The 14336-nt window shown below is 40.5% G+C and overlaps 1 protein-coding gene across 2 annotated transcripts in view; it reads right to left on the reverse strand.

Annotated features, from left to right (window-relative positions):
* Positions 1-1811: 1811 nt before the first annotated feature.
* BRAF (B-Raf proto-oncogene, serine/threonine kinase) overlaps positions 1812-14336 on the reverse strand; it is a 138684-nt gene continuing 126159 nt past the window's right edge. The window contains exon 19 of one of the 2 annotated variants that reach the window (XM_037514519.2): positions 1812-9384. In XM_037514519.2, the coding sequence (XP_037370416.1) occupies positions 9362-9384 (23 nt within the window). In that variant the 3' untranslated portion in view covers positions 1812-9361. The remainder of the gene's footprint in view (positions 9385-14336) is intronic. The other variant, XM_037514526.2, reaches the window with a different exon arrangement.

The following is a 14336-nucleotide window of genomic DNA, read 5'->3' on the forward strand; positions in this document are numbered from 1 at the left end:
GGAGTGGCCATCGCAGGTCTGACCCCGAGTACAGTGCGGACTGTACCATGCTGCTGCCTGCCCCCCGAGCTTAGGTCTCAGTCATAATTGGACAGTAAACACAAAAGCCCTTGTCATTCTCTACTTCTAGAGGATTCTGAAATGGCAGGTCAGAGGAGTTCCAGCAGGTGAGGCGGGGGGGACCAGGTGAGGTGACGTCTGTGGTGCAAGTGTAGGTTTTGTGTCACATGCAATGAGGAGCCTCTGGCAGTTCTAAGCAGAGGGTGATCTCACAAGACTTCAGTCCTTCACTCTTCACCCTCCCATGGCAGCCCCGGCAGTCCTGTGCCTGCTGCAGGGGCGCTGGAGTCAGTCCCTGGCTTACTCACCTGTGCAAGCGAGTGGTCTGAGCTGAAAAATATTTAAGGGTCTATTTTTTTTGAGGTCTTTTAAAAGACTATTAGATTGGTACTTTTTAGGTTTCCCTTTTGTTATTCTCCCCCCACCCAGTTAATGTGATGATTTTGGGGGACAGAATACAATCTGTAACTGATCAAGTAGCATAACCCCATGTCTTGCCTTACAAATCAGTTGCCGGGCTGGAATTAAAACAAGTCTTCGACTCAGCAGTGGGGCCTCATGTACTGGATCCCCTTCTCCATACTGGGGCAGTGAAAGCAGTTTGAGCTGATGCAGCAGACTGTCACCAGCCTTCTCGAAGGAATAGTTACCCTGCTATATGGCTTATGGGAAAATACTAAGTGGGAGTGAGCCCCAGAGAGCTGTTGAGTACACGTGCTTAAGTGAAAACTGAAGACTGGCTGCAGGTCAGGCATGGTCGGAAATGCGTTACGCGTGGGCCTTGGCCTTGTCACCTCTAAGAGCAGTGGCTTCCCTGCTAGGTGAAGGCAGCAGGGGCGAGCAGCACCTGCCCAGCATATTTCTAGCTACAGACAGACCCATTTCTTTCTAAATTGCACTGCAGCTGTTGACACAACACAAAGTTATACACGCATGTAAGATGCACATTACTGACCTTGGGAACCAAAGTCCTGGCCACATGAGCCTGGGAAGTCATCCTTGGGGGTTCTTACTTAGTAACTGATGAGTCGGGGCCTTAGAGCCAAGAAGACTGCGGCAGTGGTCCAGTTGGCACCACCCTGCTGGGTTTCAGCAGAGCTTGTGTGTAGGTTATTCACGAAAGGATTTCATAACGAATTTCACAAGGAATTCATAATCCTGGGTTAAACTTTCAGGAAAACTTAATACCTTTTCTCTCCCACTAGGTACTCTGTATTGGTCTTTGAGTGGAAATGGGAATTCAAATAGCCTTAAAAAATAAGGCTCTTTATTCTGTCGTAATGTCTTAAAAGTATTTTGAAAATGAATATAGCATTATAGAAATTACACTTTGCAGATGAGAATACTGCGGTTCAGAAATGCCTGTCTTGATAGCACTTATGGTGAGTTATAAGGGCATGAAGACCAGAAACCATACTCACATTCGTGCCATTCTGAAGACTCTTCTGTTCCTTCATATTCTGAGATGGTATTTCCAGATAAAGCTTTGAAATTGTTTACCTCCTTTGGGAAATTTGCCCAGTAATTTGAAATAAGTCTATAGAGAATTCTGGGTGTCTTTTATGCATAAAATCAGACAAAATCAACTCAGTGGGGTAGCCTGTATTTAAAAAATGAAGTCACAAACATAAAGGCATAGTTTCATGTTTGTGTTCCTACAGAGAATGTATTGAAGGTTTGTCAAACAAGTATGAGAAACAAATCTAAGAGGAACTCCACACAAACTTCCTTACTGACTCCATTATATACACGTGCCAGCTGAGCCCCTGTAGGCGGGTGTCAGGTGACAGCCTCCTGTAACACTTGAGGCCATCGCCACCACCAGAGAACAGACTGTCATAAGACAGGACAGCAGTCATCTGGACAACTTTCCTTCAAAATACTTCTCATACAGCAACATCTACCCACTAAGCAGTGACCGACATGAATGAAGCGTCATGTAGATGTCTCAGTCCCTTCATTGCCTGGGAGATCTGTCAAAGCGCTTGTTCTGTTGTTGACTGTGACAGTGCTAGAAAAAGAATCTCGAGGAAGACTTCTCCATGCATTCAGTCTTTATTATAATAGTATTCGCATATTCACATCAAGTACATAGAAGTTTTGCCTTTTATATGATACAGTTTTTAAATAACTTTACACAGAAATAAATTTCTTCAATCTCAATTTCAGTTGTTTTAAAATTTAATTCTCCATGCTTTCTATCTAAACTGAACAATATTTTCCATTGTACAAATTTACATGAGAAAAACTCCGAAGTACAAATGAAGGGACCTGAGCAGGAAAGAGAAAGTATCAAGAAGTAGGTCTGGGGAAGAACTTTCTTTAAAAATAAAAAAAAGGGGAGATTCAAGCAAACATTGAGGGTTAGGGGAAAAGAGGGTTACAGAAATCCATTGGACTGAAAATAAATTTTTTAATGAATTGAAAAATAAGCTTTAAAAATAGTTACTTCATTATAATTTTTGCAAAGCAGGTAGAGATCTGTGGACAGTTAAAAAGTCCCCTTTTTTCCACTGGGCACACCCCAGACTGAGAACCTTTCTAATGCGTGAGTGGAGTGGACGCGAACGAAGTCCCAGCCTTGGCAGAGAGAGAAGAGGAATGTGTGTGAATCGCCGCCAGGTCTGGAGTGGCAAAGCAGGAGCCCTTCAGGCACTGCCATTAAAACAGGATTTCCCTTCCCTCTCCCTCACAGAAGAGTTGTCCGCAAACCAAGAAGTAAATGAAAAGGGGCGTGACTTCCTTTTTTGGTCTAAACCAAAAAACAATCATGACTTCAGGACAGAATTCCAGGGGACACGTGCTGCTGAACCAGTCCCGTCGCCCCATTAGCCGTCTGCCCGACTCGGGAGCAGCAGCAGTTGCTCAGGGAGGGAGGGGTCAGGGCGCACAGCCCACAGACGAGACCACCACACACACACACACCACCGAGTCCTTCAAACAGGAGACACCACGGCCGGACAGGCTGTCACTCGGGCACTGGCCAAAGGAAACAGGACCCGATGAACGCAGTTTCAAATGAAAGAGAAGAAAGGGCACAGCACACGCGTGTGCGTGCACACGCACACACACGCCCCTGTATGTAAACTAGTAGAACATGAAGATAAACAACAGATTAGCCACTTAAGTTGGTGATTAACAGGAGTAAAAAGGCATTACACGTTTAGACAGCTGGTTTCCCTCGGCTACGGAACACACACACGTGTTAGGAATGATTTTTTAAAAAACCGTTCACAGCTTAGAATAAAAAGCACACTATTGCACTCTTACATTTTAAATGGTTTTTATCCTACCCTCACATCAAATTTTCCCTACCCTCAGATGGATTCCCACACCCTCCCCCCTCCCATTTGGTCCATTTTCTCTACACTGGGGCCCAGTCAGTTCTGCTGCTCGTGCTAGTCCGAGGCCCCCTCCTCTGTAACTCACACTCCAGAACACGACGGGCAGAAGAGACTAACAGGTGCAACGGTCATTTTCAAACACACCTGGTACTAAGCAGCTGACTCAGCCCCTCTCCCCACCCTTCCCAGAACCCTTCCTCGGTCACATCTTCAGTGACTTCACGCTGGATTCCCTCCACTGAAATCTGATGAGAATGGGCTGCGCACTGCAGACGATGTGCTCGGCCTGCCAGGAGAAGTAAACGGTGTGCACAGATACATTTTTTTTTATTCCAATGTGAATAAACACTTCAGTCCTTTATTTTTGAAAAGTACTTCAATCCATTGACTACTTTAAAACAAGATGCATCACAGCACTGGCTGCACTAGCTGTGTCCTCCGCACCGCGGCCAAACGACGGGGTCATCGTAATTAGTCACAACTACTAAGTGGCATTTCATTTTAATGAAATTGATCTAGTAATTAATAAAACACGTGAAATTGTGCATACTGAAATAAAAGATTTACTTAATCATTTTGGGGTGGGGGCTGACTGTCCCTATCTGCTTTTAAGTAAAGCATGGTCACCTTAATAGAAGATTTTTAACAAGTTTCTGTCTTCTACTTTAAAAATAGCCAAAACTGCTAGTTTCCGTTCCACAAGTGACAAAATTTAGGACTGAATTTCAATTCAAACATCTTTGCCCAAACAGAAGTGAAAACAGGTCATCTGAGAACAAAGCAAAGCTTCCTGTCTAGTGTACTGATCAAACAAAAGTCTCAGCAGTATTTTCATTTCACCAGAGCAAGCAACAGGGAACGTGAATGCACCGGGCATGCCCTTCTCTGGTCGACACACCCACCAACCCTCCTGCACACCTTGGGGGTGCAGCCTATGTGCATTTACACACTTCCATGAAAATCTGGAGAATTCCCTGCAGACAGTACTCTGCCTTTCTTGGGGGTGGCGAGGAACGAAACAAGACACAAGCACACGGAGTGTGTCCAATCCATCAGTGCAGCTCATTATTCCAGTGCCCCCTCATGAATGAGCCTATGGTGACCTCACCTGGCCCCAAAAGCACCCTGAACAATATTAGCAGCACAGTCCTGCATAATTTGCAAACAGGTCCTGGGAGGCAAGTTTACATTTCAAACTCTGAAAAATCAATGTCTAGGTTGGCAGCGGTACTCTGGGAACAAATAAAATCAAACCCTGTCCTACCTGTTCATTTCCCCCCGTCTCAGCTATTACAATTGCCGCCCAGCATACAGTACTTCAACCCTAAACTACAGCAATTTCTCAAAATGTGTCAAACATTTGTTATATAAAAGTTCCATGCTTTGAAGAACCTATGGGAGTAGAAAAGGTTTCTCTAGAAATGTCACTGAACTATAATTTCAACCTAGTTGCTCTATGTGATAAATATATCTGACTATGCTAGGGATTATGTGCTTTAAAAAAATAATTTTGTTCACTGAAAATTTACCTGTGTGTTCTCATTTTTTTAAATGTGATTTTGGCTATAAACTCTTTAGTGCATTTCTTTGCTGTCTAAATTGCACTCTATAAAATATTAACACAGCTGAGTTAGACCAGAGTGGTTGCTCTCTTCACAAATCACTGATTTCTGCTAAAATTTTAGCTTTTTTTATTGCATCGTGAAGGCACAGTATAATCATTTGGCAAATCATCGAGGTGTTTTTCTCGGGCCCCACCTATGCCACTTCCATGTATAAACTGTCAGCTGTTTGCTATTCAGGTTCATAGTAAACCTTCCTTTTTTTTTTTTTTTTTTTTAAATAACCTAAAGGTTTGGAATTTGCCAGTCTCAAGGTGCTGATATTCTAGCACTAACAAAGCCAACTTAAGTTGGACAAAGAATCTTGCAAAATGGTAATCACTCTACCCTCGTCGCTGGGTGTCTCCCTAGGCGTTACTGTGCATGTGACAAAGCTGCGGTCGGCTCATCGTGAAGATTTCTATCTTGCGACGCCTACTGAAAATTAAAATGATAGCATTGTTAGTGAAGTGATACCATAGCTATTTAATTCCATGCAACTGACAAGGTTAAGATTCTGCAACGTACCCCTCAACAGATTCTGGCACCACTTTCAAACATTCAGAAACGCTGAGCTACATTTTTTCAGCATCGCTACTTAAATGTTTAATGCCCATTAGGACAAAATGAGAGCGCTCAAATACAAGTACACATAAAAGTTAAAACCTAAACCATCCTCATCTTCTAGAGCTCCTGACTTTTCATATTTTAAAATAAATAACTTATTCATTACCTCATTCTGAGGAGGTAGTTTTTTGAAGAGGTCACCTGAACGCTGCAATGTGTTTCAAACTAAAGCTAGATGAGGTTTGCAGGAGGCTGGAGAGGTGAGTGCACAGGAAGGGCAGGTGCGATCTGAAGAGGGGCGGTCTGAGGAGGGGTGGGCAGTCATTCGGACATTGCCTGACGAATCAAAGAGAACGTCATCTGATAAAGAGCTATGAACTGCTCCAGGGAACCTAGGAGATCTTTACAAAGTTTCAGGTTGACAGTGTTGAAGTCTTGAATTATTTCTACCTGTATAATGCTCTCTCTTCTGCAACACCAATATATATCTCATACTTCATATGAGATTTTATCTCCTAGGATGCCACAGTCTGCCTAACCAGATCACAATACAATCAGGGACCCAGACTTTGACAGCTAAACCTTCTTTAAAGGTGCAAAATAGTACATATGATCACACTGGACTTCCTATTCACAAATCCCTTTTATAAACTACTTTTGGTCACTATTATTTCTGCAGCAAAGTCTCGACACTAGCTCTGTTTCTAAGATGAAAAAGTCCACCAGGAATACTACATATTTAGAAACAATCCTTTATGGTTACTCTCAAAATTTTCAGAAGGTTTCACCTCTCCTTACCCCAAATAAAATATACGACAGAAGGCACTGCAGCCATTTTACAGAAAAGACAGATAATCCAGCCTCACAAGATACCCGGTAAGCAGCGGCATACTATCTGTACAGTTACTCATAAAGTGCTTTGCACAGACAAGGAGTTCTTCCTTGTATTTTCTTAGGAGCTCGAGAAGTCTATTGTCTAAGCATCAAAAATTAAAGAAAATAAAACTCAGAGGAAACCCTTTTTTTTTCAATCTGTAAACTAACCTATTTCATGAAGAAAATGGGAATTGAATTTTTTTTTTATTTGGAAGGGCTTCATAAAAATCCCTTAGTATCCTGAGGCTGACTTCTGGGCACAGCTTCCTTTACTGTCAAGTCTGTTTCCCTGTTTCAAATGAGAAAGGGGAGGAAAAAGGAGCATCCCCTTGAGCAGCGCTCTGGGCATTCCTGCACCAAGCTTCCTCCATAACTATGTCCTGTCCGCTGCGTGGCCCTGTCCCGGCTCCACCAGTGCCCCTGCTCAGAGGGCCTGCCTACAGGTCAAGCCCAGCTCTCTCCAATCTTGGTAAAGGGCACAAAGTCATGTTTAAAAGGCTCTGGGAGGCCTCCCTGGTGGCGCAAGGGGTTAAGCACAGCACTATGAAACTATCACAGCCTCTGCAGCACAAGTTCGATCGCCAGCCAGGGAGCTACCCACATGGTGCAACAGACCTCTCCTGTCTCGCCTGCTGCTCCCCTCAGCAGTGTTTTCAGTCAATCTGCCTGTTCTGCTCCCCACTTCGTCTCTGGTGAATCCTTTCACCCTTCACACCTCTGGCCTATACCCCAGTTCTTGTATGCATAAATAAATAAATCTTAAAAAAAAAACCAAACAAACCTCTGGGAACAGATTACAAAAGAAAAATAGGCAATGTTTTCCAAAGTGGGGCAGAATCCTGCACTCGAGACGCCCTTCCAGTCAGCACCAATTTCCTCTTCCCAGTGTCTGAATTTTCTAAGTTACTGTTTTGTTCATGTAAGGCTAAAGAACACATTGCTTTTCAAGCACATTCATAACTTTGGGATATTTTCCATTTTTACTGGCACAACCTTTTACAAGCCTGTGGGATCTTCAGGAGGTCTTCCTCTGAAAACACATTCCAGCAAAAACCCGCCTAGTGACAGCGAGCTTTAGCAGACTGAAATACAGAGGGGCGTGTTAAATTTGGAATTTTAAAATCACCATTGTTAATTTCCTGATTCATATTATAGGTCCTGTCTAATTTCTTTCAGGTCCTTGGCTATACAGCTTGGCTGGGCTAAGTACATTTGTTTTGATTTACATTTCTACGTCCCAACAGGAGATTCTCAGACTCATGATATCAGAGGTATTTGCCAGTAATACATCCAAAGTTACTTCCTTCACTGCAGTCACCTACTCCACCATCAGTAAAAGCCAAAGTCAGGACTAGGTTATAATTTCCATTCATGCAAAGATAAACGAGCTTTCTCTGAAAGACCGCAGCAGCTCTTTCTACAAAAACTGATGGTCGGCTTCACACATCCTCCCTCAGTCCAAATACACCTCAAATCGCTCTAGTCTTTGCCTGGGAACTCCGCTGTCACATTACCCAACCTTTTGAAGACCAGGCTTGGGAAAAAAGGAAGGAGGAGAATGAATGGAGACACCACCAAATTTATTTAAGGTTGCATATTCTAGATAAAAGACTAGAAAGAGAATGTAGAATGTAGTGTAGGAATAAGTTGGAAGAAAGAAATGAGATATTAGCAAAGATGTTAGTGTGGATCCAGCAAGTACCATTAATTTAAAAATTATAAATATTTGTCATGATGCTAAGACTTGCCATTTTTAGATAGAGAAAATGATTTTTCTTTAAAAGTTGCTTATATAACAAAAATACAATTTTCCAGGATATATAATTCTGGTGGGAAGTATTATTTTATTCCAATTCAATTAAATCTGAAAATTATTTTCTCTTTTAATAAAAATATAATAGAAGAAACTTGGAAATTAAAACTTGTACCTTACATTTAAATTACATAAATGTCTCACATTCAAAACTGTAATCAAACAGTTTTGTAGGCTTTAAATTAGATAATGCCAGCGCATTTTGTGCCCTGGGCAAAGTAGCCACATAAGTACTTGGTGACTGGAAGAGCTTAGGAGGAAGATATCAACTGTATTTCCTGAGAACTTGCTACATTGTGGAGGAGAAAGATCCCCAAACACTTGTCTTCATTGCTGGACCCATGAGGAGAGAAGGCCCACGCGCGCCACTTTCCCGCCTGGGTGGTTAGGCAGACACGCTCGGCGAGCAAGGAAACAAAAGGCCAGAAACCCAGAAGGTCAGGAAAAAGATGCAGCATTCCCTCTACCCGCCAAATGACCTCCTCCTCATTGCTCATTATCCACTGAAATAAAATAGTTTCGCTTTGATAAAATTTGTCAAGGACTGAACACGCGCCACCCTGAAAGGGCATGCTGCATTTTGTTCCATCCCTCAGAAATTAACCGGTGGTGGCTAGGGGAAAGAGCTCCGCAATAAAATCCCAGAATTGGAAAGAGAACGATGCTTGGTGATTGCAACTGCCCCATCAGATGATGAGCCACATATTGACCTGGCGGTTAGAAGGGCAAAGTTGACTGGCAGACTTTCCAGAGCAAATCTCCCAAGCTGTAGCAGCAGGTTCTTTCCATCATGCCTGACCATCAAAAGGTCAGAACTCAGGGTCTCTCCTCTTTCTTCCTGGGAGTGGGCAGACTTGTATGCACGTGGTGTTTGTGATGAAGAAGAAACACTGGCAGCAGAAAGTTCTGGTTCCTAAGACATTCTTCCCTCTTTTGTTGGATGGGAAAAAATTCCATTCTGTTCCATACCAGCTTATGCATTGAAAAATTCTGTATCTTTAAAAAAAAGATTTGCGGAACAGAACTGTGTTTTGATGTTAACAAATCGTACGAACACAAGACTTAAGAAATAAAGAGTAGACGCTGCCATGATGGTGTGGCTACTTGAAGGCTGCAAATTCTCCTGTAGAGGGAGGACAAGAGCTAATTTTAAAAAAGACATCTCAAATAATCTAGAGACACAGAAAAGCCTCGCCGAATGAAACCTCATTGAAAGGTGACTAGCTGTGTATTACAAGTCTAGCAATACTATCGCGGATTTAAAAGCAAAATGGCTGCAGCCCATGAGGAAAGAAAACTTATATAGTATATAGGATGTGATTCAGTTATATTAATTAAATATCAAGTCTGCTGAGCCTTTCCCCGTTGCCTCTAATCAAGCGGCAAACAGTTCCAACGAACAAAATTTCTCAGAAACGGAGTATAAACTAGTAAGGTTGATTTGTAGAACACTTTCCCCCTGAATTATCAACTCATTTTCATTGTTAAAATGCCACCACTGGGAAGGAAGAAGCAGGAATGCCCCTCATTTTGTAAAAGATAAAATTAAGAGTTTGTCCATAATACACATTTGACAGGGAAGAAAATCCAGACCCTCCATTTTCTAGTTCATTCCACTGTTTAAACCAGCAAAGTTAGTGAACATTACTCTGAGTGCAGGAATTCTTTAAACTACAAAACCCTTTGAGGTACTTGCCTCACTCCCTGTGCTTAATGACTCTGGGGATTTCATGTCATTATTTTTCATCTACTATTCTGTTTATGGCTTCAACTTACACCAAAAGGTGAATTCCTCCTGTATATACACCACAGCTATTTCTGGGGGTTGGTTAAGTGATAACTAACAGAACTTAGAGAGCTTTAACATCATTTTTCAGTAGCAGCAACGTCTGATGAGGATCCAAGCAATCATTTCCCCCTAATACACTATTTAAGTAATCTCTGAATAACTTGATCACACAGCTAGAAAACTGCAGAGCTGTAATGCAAACCCAGGCGCTGACTCCCAAGTCTAGGGTCTTAACAATTAACAAATCCCTAAACAATTTTCGATAATTAATCATTTGTCTTACCATCCTGAATAAAACTATAATTGGACTACAGATAGTGATACGATCTCTTCCCATTCAAGGGTTTCTTTTTTACAAGCCAATTAACCAAGGCATTGTGAGTCAAAAGATCAAGGGAGGTGAAATGAATTACTACCTCACATTTCAAGTCAAAAGAGCTGGGGAGTTTGGCACTAATGGGAAAAAAGCCAAATTACTAAGGCCTTAGAGAGTAAAACATTGAGAGCTGAGCCATAGGAGGTTATTACGTTAACAGACACTATCTAGAAAATACTGTTCCTTACAGTTTAAGTACTTATGATTTTAAGGTTGCTATTTTTTTTTAGTGTTTTCATAACTTCAAAAAACAATTTCCAACATTCTTACAAATAATCATTACTAGCAGAAACTAAATCTCAAAAAGCCAATGTCAAAATAGGATTTACTTAACAGAAATCTTTATGAAATGGCCAGAGTTACTCTTGAAGAGAGGGAATATCAGAAAATTAAAAACTCTAATTTAAACCTTATATATCACATTAAAATTAACTTTAAATTATCTTCAAATGTTTCCTATTCATTCGTATAGTCTCGTTTTGTAGAACAGTGTTCACTTTACAAACTTAAATGTTAACCTTAACAATAAAAACACACAAAGCCAACCTCCCACAACAAGCACAAAATCTTAACAAATTTCCAAACACTAATAAATTTAACACTAAAGGCCTTCCTACCAAATCTCCCACTTCTCATGGAATGCAATCCCTTTCACAGTCAAGACTTGGGGTGGGGGTGGGGAGTGAGGAAGCACTAAAAAGAACTCACAGTTCAGGGATTAATACAAATCTTCCTACATATGTCTCTGAAATCAAGAAGAAATTTAAGAAAAAGATAGCAGCAACACGTGATAGGTCCACTTTTGGGGAAAAAAAGACCTTTTGCTGCATATCTGGAAATCTCTACTATCCTACCTCCCACTATTTGATTTGAGGTAAAAGCCAGCTCTGCTTCTATGAAATTATTTGAAATCAAATACCAGGTAATTTTTTTAAAATCTTGTGCCATCTCTAATTTAATTAACTGAAAATTCAGTCAGTGGCCAAAATGAAACTTTAAAAAAAAAAAAAATCTCCTTTCTGGGCCTCCCCTGGTGGTGCAGTGGTTGAGCGCTGGGTTGCAAGACTGCCGCAGCCTCTGCAGCACCAGTTCGTTCCCTGGCTGCAGGCGAGGGTCCCCCCAGCCCCCCCAAAAAATCTCCTTTCTGGGTTAGAATACTTAAGCTCTATTTTGCATGTGATTGTATCTAGGAATAGGGCAGAGAATACTTGGGAAGATCCTGTGATTTTGTACACCTCAAATACCATGGCTTGTTTATTTGAACGCTAATAAGGACTTCATTAACTAGTTGATTTGTTTATTTGAAAGCTAAGGACTTTATTAACTAGTTTTAAGATATTACTTAGCATGGATAAAAAGAAGCATTAAGTATTAAGATATTCTTTATTCTAGAATTGAATGTACTTCAGTGACTGTTTTAGTTTAACAAAAACTCCTTAACAATAAAAACTATGCTACAGAAAATAAAACATGTTATTCTGAATACAAATCAGTCACTGCTTTAGATGCAGGAGGCAGTCACCCAATATAAGACGGAGGCCCCTCTTTCTTTGTAGAGAAGTTTCAGGCAGTTTCAAAAGGATGAAAAATATCCTGATTCAGACACATTGGTTGTTTTAAATTCTAGGAGAAATGATCATCGGAGAGATGAAATATTTAGTAAAATAAAAAATGTTACATAAATGCTCAATAATTCTCAGTTAAATAAGATTCGACTGACAAAATGTTTTAGTCATGAAGTACCCATTCCACAATATTAAAAAACAGGGGGGACAGATCATTTCCTTAAATTGAGAGTGACTCACTTGAGAGAAAAGCCATTTAAGCTGGAGTATTAAATTGTCATTCTTTAAAGGGGATGCTTTTAATGACTGGTGTAGTATTTAAATTTAGTAGAATATTGCAGTATCTGAAAATAAACCTGAAACATTTGATTAAATGATGAAAATTCTTAAAATCAAGAAGGCAAATCTCAGTCATTTCTTATCACTGACTAGTAAAACGTCAAAAAAATGAAACACATTTTATAAAACAGCTTCTTCCTAAAGAAGTCATATCTGAGGGCTCAGGTTTTAGGAAAAAAGCAAGTCATATAGGGGTGTCCTATTAATTACCTGTTTGAAGAGATTACCTATGGTCAGGAAACATTTTTCTTTACTTGGAGAAATCAGGATGAACAACAGATTAAACTTTCTATAATTTCTCAGTATACTTGGGAGAGTGCATCTTACTTGAATACTTCCTACTTCTCTTTATCCATGCTATCTAAGCATCTCATTTCACTTCCATATTTTTAGTGTTCTCCCGTTAACACTGGCAGTGGGCTGATTTGGAAAGGAGCAGAATTACTATGCAGCCCTTCTGGGGCATGTTCAGATGTCTATGGGATGGCAGAGTGAGTTTCCAAGCAGCTCTGAATGCTTAGCAATGCCCTCTGGCAAAGGAGACAAGGAAAGAAAGGAAAGTAGATGGTGGGGACTGGGTGGTGGGTAGTGGGACAGTGCTGTGGGGAAAAGGAGAGTGAACAAAGGAGGAAGATGAAAGTGAAGCAAGTATACTGGGAATTATAGAAAGAGTTCAATCAGTAAAGATTCGGGGACTCGAGGACCTTATATTGCCCAAAACTTTTTTTTTTTTAAGTAATTTAATTTTTTTTTTTAAAATAATAAATTTTATTTTTATATTCCCCATACAACTGCACATGCCCCATTCTGACCCCAATCCCTCCCCTCCCAGCCTCCACCCCCCCAAAAAGTGTCTCTGGTTGATAGTTTTTTGTTGATTTTGATTTTCACTTTCTTATAGTTATTCATTTTCCTGATCCCTTATTTAAGTTTTCTAGATTCCTGCTATGAGTGAGACCATCCGGTATTTTTCTTTTTCTTTTTGGCTTATTTTGCTGAGCATGATCCCTTCCAGCGCCATCCATGTTGCTGCAAATGGCATGTGTTTATATTTTTTGAATGCTGAGTAATATTCCATGGTATATATGTACCACATCTTCTTGATCCAGTCATCTATTTTTTGCCCAAAACTTTTTGAGCATTCCAAAGACTAAGTCAAATTTGTAAAACTGAATTACGAACTACATGCCCACTTACTATTCAATTTATGAATAAAACTCCATATATAATTATGGATAACCCTATCTTTAGGGTCACTGGAGGATTTAGAAATTGTGCACTTTTATGATTTCTAACATGTGACATTCTTTTTAAAGTATGAGAAATGCTCTTTTGCACTATTCTTGTATAAACTGATAAATCACAAATCAATTTCTAAAAACATAATGGCATTACTTATGTTAAGCTACTTGAATGAGAAGCTAAAGGTGTATTTATTTCTGAGTGGTTTTCCTGGATGAAATTTAATATATTTAAATAAGGAAAGTCTCAAAAATTTCTTTGTGGTACTTAAAGACTAAATTATAAATAATTTAAAATCTTCCCAATTTTTTTCTTTACTGATTTCCAACAAGGATGGCGTTTATACAGATGTCTATGCCTGGTATAGTCTTAACTGTCAGCTATTATTAAAAATGATCACAAATCCAAACTGAGTAAATGAAGGTGCATTTCAGGGGCTAACTTTGGTCCTAGGCTGACTCTGAAGTAGAGTCAGCAATTTCTGGGGCCTCCCTGGTGGCCTAGAGGTTAAGTCTCAATGCTATCACCTCTATGGCCTGAGTTTGATGCCCGGCCAGGGAGCTAACCCATTATGGTGCAGCAAACCTCTCCTGTCTTGCTTGCTGCTCCCCTTACCAGTGTATTTCAGTAGACCCGCCTGTTCTGCTTCCCACTCTGGTGAATCCTCTTACCCCCTGCACCTCTGGCCTATACCCCAGTTCTTGTATGCATAAATAAATAAATCTTAAAAAAAAAAAAAGAAACAGCAATTTCTCTGCTTATCA

This window comes from Talpa occidentalis, unplaced genomic scaffold (assembly GCF_014898055.3).
Source record: "Talpa occidentalis isolate TD23 unplaced genomic scaffold, MPIMG_talOcc4v2.1, whole genome shotgun sequence".
Taxonomy (NCBI): Eukaryota; Metazoa; Chordata; class Mammalia; order Eulipotyphla; family Talpidae; genus Talpa; species Talpa occidentalis.